The sequence below is a fragment of the Halyomorpha halys genome, unplaced genomic scaffold, assembly GCF_000696795.3.
Source record: "Halyomorpha halys isolate HHAL.00 unplaced genomic scaffold, Hhal_1.1 Scaffold9776.1, whole genome shotgun sequence".
Classification (NCBI taxonomy): Eukaryota; Metazoa; Arthropoda; class Insecta; order Hemiptera; family Pentatomidae; genus Halyomorpha; species Halyomorpha halys.
The window spans coordinates 1-8202 of NW_027109515.1; the positions used below are offsets into that span (position 1 = coordinate 1).

Sequence of the window (8202 nt, forward strand, 5' to 3'; positions counted from 1 at the left end):
CATAATCTTTTCTTCAGGACCGTCATCCAGTATTTTATTTAATATATATCTATTGATTTTATAAATTGTTTCTTTTGTTTTTATAATTTATTTTTATCTATAAGGCCTATTATTTTGACTTATATTCATTATTTTATTTTATCTCTTTTGTCCTATTGTACTGTTGGCCTCACCAAATAAATATTCATGTCCGAGCCAGTTTGTACTTTAAAGCTTTCCTTCAAAAAGACTAAGTCAATAAACACAAAATATATATATATGATTATGAATAATGTCACATTATATAAAAAGAATTAAAAAATAATATTAGTCTATTAGATTTACAAAATAAGTATTTATTACAAATAAATTACCTTTTGGAGACTTCTTACTACCAGATGGCTGACATTGAAAATAATCCTGAAAAAGAGAAACATCATCAATCAAATATCATATTTGATATATTATAAATAACATATATGATATATTATAAATAACTTTTATGATATATTATAAATAACTTGTACTATATATTATAAAACATAAATATTTCTTTAAATTATAAAAAAGTTACCTTTAGTACATTGTAGAGGGTGGATACTTTGGCTGGTCGAATACTTAGCTTTATAATATCCGAGACTGCCAATGAGCAGAATCCTCCGATAGTATATATCTTCAACCTTTGCAATTCTTCTGATAATATTGTCTCACTAAACAAAAAATTGAAAAACAGATAAATTATAATTATGGAAAAGAGGTTGATGAATAGTTATAAATAAATCCTAAGAAATAAACAGATAAAATTTTGTCCTCAATCAACTTTTTAATTATTATGCAGGAAAATGCTCTAAATACCACCAGCCCTACCTAGCACTTAACTCTGACCCATAAAAGTAACAGAAAGATCAAAAGAATCCTAAACATAAACAAATGGGACACCACATGATTTTCCCAGAGAGAAGCCCCTGGTCTCCTTCTTTAAAGGCGAACACCCAACCAAATGGCTGAAAAGAAATACAAAATAGAAGAGGGAAGAAAGGTAGAAAATATCATTTTGGGGGTTAAGGAAGGAGAAAACATAGCCTGGGAAAACAGGCAAAGACCTAAAGTGCAGAACTAGCAGAGGATTCCCAGACTGGCAGTAGGACAGTGCAGTACAGGTCATGGTAGGATAGCAGATCAGAGAGAGTTTAGTTCTAGAAGAAAAGAAAATATATGAAGCAATGAATCAGCTAGGCACTAAGCTGAGAGGGTCGGATGGAGCTGAAAGAATGAAAATGACAGGTAAGCAAATGGTAGGAGGCTGGCCAACACACTGAGGTAAGTCAAAATGATAGTATTACATTGTATGTAATTTGAGCGGATACCGAATAAAAACAGTATACCTAGTAATCTCAATTTCATATACATATATTAAAAAAAGAAATTTAAATCTATACCACCACAACCCAAAGAAGGTAGAAAGGAAGTACTGTGGCCATTGGTTGTGCAAGGAGGTGATTTTGTCAGAATACACACTTTATGAGGCTGGGTGGACCCTAGAGGGCTCTGAATCCTGAGATAATAATTATCTGCCACAGTCGGACTCGAACCTGGGTCTCCTTCGAGTTAGTAGTCCATTGCCTCTTATCAATGAGATACCCACTCCCACACAAATATATATATAAATGTTATTTTATTATTTAATAATTATAAATGTTGTTTTTGTAAATATCCACAATAAACCTTGATATTTAAGTGATATCTTAAGACCTTACTTTTGATTTGATTGTTTAAACAGAGGATCCAGGGCATTTGAACAGATAGGTTATAGTAAGGTATAGATATGTAATACAGTCTACATAAGGAACCGATAGAAATATGTATAATATAAATATATAAAAAATTCAGTTTCAGGCACCCCCACCCACCTTAGAAAAGCTGATAGCCAGAAACATAACAATAATAATTTTTTTAACAACTTTTTTATCAGTTAAAGATAAAAAAAAAAAGAAAAGAAACCAAATTAATCAATAGAGTATCATTAATCAGAAAAAGAAAGACCAACGAACTTAGGTATCCCAATTTAGTATTTTAATACTATAGATGATAATATAATAGCAAACTCACAGGTAAATGTCACTGTTTCAACACAACTGACTCTAGTGAATAAACCAAATAATCAAGGTTTATAGTTGCTAAAACGAACATATTCTATAAAAAAAAATTAAATCTGCACCGCAGCAACTCATGAAGGGTTAGTCAGGGGTCCAGCACTGTTACTAGACCAACAGTAGTGCAAGGAGGTGATTAGGTCACAATCACGGTCTACCATAACATTTTTACCCAACTAAGGGTACCCATTTTATGAGACTGGGTGGACCCTGTAGGGCTTCCAAACTCACGGCTACAGTAAAACTGCCACAGCCGGATCTAGCCCAGGTCCACCAAGTACTCAAATCTGGAAGTTAGTAGCACAGTACCTTACCAATAAGCTATCCACTCCAACAAACATATTCTATAATAACTTATAAATAATGAAGTAATTTTTTTTTTACCCTTAAAGAGATTACTTACTTTCCTGGTGATGCTATTCTTGAAATAATATTGTGAACCGGATCAGAACAAGAGAGTATCCCTGGAATCTTGGCAATATCACCAGCCAGTGGTGTGTCTTTCCATGGAGCATCAGGAGTACTGTTCAAGAACTCTTGTATTGCAGTTAGTTCATCTTCAGCTTCTACGGCTCCAAAACCTTCGTCAACTTCATCTACGTTTATTACATCTAAATATGTATTATCCTCAGTTTCGCCTTCGATACCTTTCCAGAGCGGTCTTTTCCCTAAAACATGAACATTTTAAGTGGCAGATTTATCAATAATTAAACATTATTTTGATTCAATTTTGTCAAGTCAATATTCACAACAATAGTAAAATTAACATGAATAGAGGCTTACCAGGCGGAATATTAGCGTGTTGGACTTGACCAATATTATCGGAGCCCTTGGAGTAGAGCAAGCCCTTCGACACTGGAGGATCCAGAAAACTAACCCTTTTTTTCTAAACATAAAGATGAAATCCAATAAATCACAAATTGTTCATTGTAAATGCATAAATAGAATTCATTAATTAGAATAATAATCAAAATGAAAATAATAATTAAAGTATTAAGTATATAAATGATCAAGAAAGGTACAAAAATAGTAGAAAAACTATTTATTAGTAACAAACATTAAACCCACTTTGCAGAGTGTCATTAAGGCTGAATCCTAGAAGATGTTAAGTGACTTTACTTAGGTAAAAGAGGGAGTAACATAAACAACTGGCAATACCAATATCAATGGATCAACGGGAGGTAGACAGTATATAACTAAATATAGAAAGTACCTTATTATTTGGTGAAGAAGTTGGTGATACAACAGGTGATGCCTTCCTCTTAAGTATACTCAGTGAGGGACTTCTTCCAGGAGGGGTCGGGACGCAAGGCACCCACTGCTCACACCTTCCCTCTGGCCAACTGTCATATCAAATATTAGTTAAAGATATTTTATTCTGAATATCCTAAACTATCTTAATGCTAAGTTATATCGTTTATTCATATAATGTGATAGCAATATCTATTACAGAAATCATTCCAGTAGTGCAAATTGCTACGAGTCTAAACTAGAGTTTTGAGATATTCGACAATTTAGAAGTAGTTCTATAATGCTTGTGATACGATAAGAGTTTTCTCTGTTAAAACTAAGTCAATCACAAACATGTAAAAAAATTTAAGAGCATTTCAATTTCACTCAGTAATTAATTAATAATTTCTTTATGAAAATGAAGTGTGGGAAGAAAAAATAATGACTTACACCACTTGTCATTAATTTTAATTATCGTACATATCTTAATTCATTTCTGTCCAACATTACAATAACACGACATTAATTTAAACATTTTTTCCTATTTTTTTTTTAATTCTTAATTTTCTTCTTCATGTCTTAAATATTATGTTAACAAAAAATATATATCCTTTTTTTATTTTTTTTTTAAATATTTATTTCAAAGCATGTTTTAATAGGATAGCAAAATGACCGTTACTGGATTCAGAACAAATTATGAAGAATAAAAATAATTGGGTATAATTGTATACTGTTTTGATATTGATAAGTATTTGCTCTATGCATGTAAAATAATGTAGTGGCGACTGGCTACAAAATGTTGCCCTATTGAAACCACTTGCACAAGTAAAACAGTAATATCAAACAACATAATGAAAAAAAGAAATGGGTTAAAAGAGGTAAAGGTTGTCCTGAAAATGAAAATGAAAACAAAAGCTCCAGATTACTTCATTAATATTAAAAGTTGAGAAAAGAAAATTTAATAAAAATTGATAAGGTGTTTATAGTTGATTGTAGATTAATATGATAAGATGGTTGGGGGGGGGGGGGGGTCCGGTCAGCAAAAAATACACAAACAAACTAAAACTTATTTATTTATGTTAATGTTTTGACCTAAATTTGAGGCCTTCACTGGGGCTGAAAAAACAAAAAAGAGATATCAACCATAACTCAGAGAAACATATTTATTATTTTCCTTTAATTTTTATGTTTCTTTGAGTTATGATTCTTATCTCTTTTTTTGTTTTTCCAGCCCTGATGAAGGCTTCAAATTTAGGTCAAAACATTAACACAAATAAATAAGTTTCTGTTTATTTGTGTATTTTTTTGCTGACCTCACCCCACAACCAACCTCTCCTCAGTTTAATAAAAAAGATATGGGTGTTCTAGGTTTAACAGATGATAAAATAAAAAACTCACTTTTCAGTCAAGTGGAGCGGAGTGATACTTCTTCTTCTAACCGGAGTGACGGGAGGACCTTCTTCTTCGGAGGTAACCATTTTCACCATCTGAGCCGACCTTCCGCTACTAGGTCGAAATGGAGTTACTAACCTCTCTCTTTTCTCATCAAATGTCTCTTCTTCCTCTTCAAGTTCTTCATCTAGGTCGTTATCGTCATCTTTCTTAACTCGCCTGAGGAGCCTCTTCCTCCTACGAGGTCGCCTAAGAGTAGTCTTGTACTTTGCGTATATCATCGACTCGAGTTTTACTCGAGACGCGTTGCTATTCCTATCAAGTTCGAGCGAAGTCCTGTCAAGTTCGGTTTCATCACATTTCAAACTTTCAGTTAGTAATTGTTCATCATCATCCTCCTCCTCCGATGGCCTCTTAGACTTAGGCTTCAAGAGATTATCTGTATATTGTACACTCTGCTTATTATTTTCTGCCTCACTTCTCTTAATCGCTTCTAAAAATTGCCTTTCTATTGTTTCTATGTCGTCTCCAAGATCATTATCCCTGGTCTTGAACATTTCTGGTTCTATAACACTGGGGATTCCACTATCTTCATTCACATTATCCACTTCTATTTTCTCAACTTTGACCACATTCACTTCTGCGACATTCTTCTGTACTTTCAGAGCTACCTCAGTTTGTGATTCAGTAATATTTCCTTCAGAGCTCGTAGATGAGTTATCAATAACTATCAAAACAGGAGACGAGTTGTCAGGACCTTTTGAAATGGGAGATAAGCTATCAGTGGCTTTTGAAACAGGAGACATTTCAACAATAATCTTCTTCGGTTCAGAAGAACTTATTTGAATTTCAGAATTATTATTAAAAATTTTAGATTCAGACTGAACGTCGTTTTGATCATTAGAAGATAATAGAGTTTTTTTTACAACAGATTTTCCCGACTTGATCAACCATTGCTCCAGATTATTAGGAGAAGCCTTGATGTTAGATTTAATAATTTTTTTCTTACGAGGTTTAACGCTGCTGTTCTTGAGAAGGGCTAATGAATCCTTGCTGGCTTCTTCTGTATTCAAGTCAGTTTTTGCCTTCTTGGGTTCTGATGGTGGCGATATAGTCTGGTCGGGGTTCTTCCTTTTACTAGCCTTTCGTTCTCCAGATACTTCAGATTCAGGAGATGAAGTCTTAGATTCCATATTATTTAAACCATTAGATTTAATGGAATCAGTATTTTCAGCAGTTCCTCCAACGGTGTTAGTTATTTCAACTGAAGATGATTTTTTATTAGCCTTTTTTTTATCTTCAGTTATTTTCTTCCCTGAAGCATCACTTTCACCAATTTTATTACCTTTTGTGCTAAGCTTTGAAGCAGAGCCGTTCTTTTTGTTGCTTTCTGAAGAATTGCTATCAGGAGTTAGTTTGGTCAAAGAGAGCCTTTTGCTCCTGAGCAACTTTGGACTAAATTTATCAACACTAGTAACTTCGGATACTCTCCTTTTCCTGGCTTTTTTCTCAGGAGTAACCATCGACCAGCTAGCAGCATTGGAATCAGCGCTAGAATTGTGTTCCATATCCTCTTGCTCTCCAACCTTCAATTTGGTCTCCACGTTTCCATTACTGATATTCGAGTTTTCACTGACAAGATTTGTTTCATTGTCATCTACAATTATCACGTCACTATCACTTGATGAATTCAAAATATCAGAAGGTTCCTGATCATTTAAACTGCCAGTAGATGGTTCTTCAGTCGATATTCCTTTGTCGCTAGCACCACTAATCACATTTTTTGATTCATTCAAATTCTTTTCAGTTTCAGAAGAGTTTTCTCTCAGTGAATTGGTTAATTCAGAATTCGCATTGGGTTTTAATACTTCTTCTGAACCTTTATCTTTAGTTTCTGATGAAATATGAGATTCCTTTTTAGAAATATCCAACGATTCAACAGGAATTTCATTTTTATTAGAAGCAATATTTGTTTCTTTTGAAATATCAGTAGTACTTACGTCAGGAGTTGAGGACTTACTTTCAGAATTTTTTTCAATAGTTGATTCCTCAATTTCTTTCACAACACTCTCAGAAGCAGACATTACAGCTACAATGGATGGTGTGACATCTTTAAATTCATTTTTAGAAGGCAGATCACATGTTTCATTTTTGGTAGAAACTTTATCCAATTTATCATCAATTTCGGTCTTGTTTGAAGGCACAATGATTTCAGAGATTTCATTCTCAGTTTTTTTAGAAGTATTTTCAATAGGTTTTTCTTTAGTATCAGTCGGAAAAGGATTGATTAACGATTTTGTTTCTTCCTTAACGACTGCACAGCTTATAGACTCAGTGAATTTTTTCTCTGATTCTTTAATACCATTTACTTCCAATTCTTTCAGACCGTCCTGCGGATCAGAATTTTTTACTTTCAGAAAAGAGGTATTATCCGAATTTTTCCCAGCTGTTTCCAAACTTTTTTTTGATTTTCCTTTAGAGATCAATTCCGCAGTTGCAGTCGATTCTGAAATATCTTTTTTCGTTTTGTTTTTAGGAGTTTCTTCAGATTTTTTAGTAAGATACTTATTTGTACTTTTTCTTGAGGATCTTCTTTTGATGGGAGTAACTTTTTGAACTTCTTCAATATTGACAATCTTATTTTCCTTCTCGACTTCATCTTCCTCATCAACCTTTTTGCTTTCACCGTTTTCATCGCATTCAAGTAAATTAAATTTATTAAGTAGATTCTTCTGAGTCGGGAGAGTGGACGTGTGCTTGGTTGGTGTAAGTGAAAGATTAACACCTGAATCATGGTTTGGCTGTGTATCGTTAATTATTTCTTGAGAATCCTCAACAATCTTGTCACTAGTACCGTTCTCAATAAGCATTTTTTCAGCTTGTTCTTTCTTATTGTTTTCTTCATCAGTCCTTGCAGGAGTGTTACTAGTTTCATCATCTTTGGTAGTTATTACTTCTGATGACTTGGTCGTGTCGTTTAATTTAATTTCCTTCAGCATGATGATTTCTTTGATGCTTTGGCTGAAAAAGATAAAAAAACAAATTAAATGAATGAATAATTATGAAAAATATCGATCAATGATTGCAATCCCTGTGCAAATTTTAATAAAGGATAATATCACACTAAAAATGTTATTCAATAAGTTTATTTAATACTATTTTCATTAATATTTTATTTAATACCTTAACACTATTTATTAATAATGGAACATTGTCAGTTGACCCTATGTAATAGATTAAAGGAAGATGGTCCGAATGGCGGCCAATGAAGGTACAAAATGTTAGAAGATGAATTAATAATATTTTAAGATCCTCTGACTCCAAAATGATAAGTCATACAAAACTGAAATTACATATTTGAGGCGAGTATATACCTGGGGAGGAGAATACGGTAGCAGCGTAGTAAGGCGTGAGGCTACTAACTCCATGGACCCAGCTGGGTGGAAAA

The 8202-nt window shown here is 33.2% G+C and overlaps 1 protein-coding gene across 1 annotated transcript; it reads right to left on the reverse strand.

Annotated features, from left to right (window-relative positions):
• Positions 1-353: 353 nt before the first annotated feature.
• LOC136795844 (nucleolar protein dao-5-like) lies at positions 354-7775 on the reverse strand (the record flags this gene model as incomplete). Its single annotated transcript, XM_067047703.1, is given in 6 exon segments — positions 354-399; positions 554-689; positions 2536-2800; positions 2916-3018; positions 3346-3475; positions 4761-7775. Coding segments are annotated over 6 exon segments (3695 nt in total), but the record flags the coding sequence as incomplete, so codon positions are not given.
• Between the last annotated feature and the right edge of the window lie 427 nt (positions 7776-8202).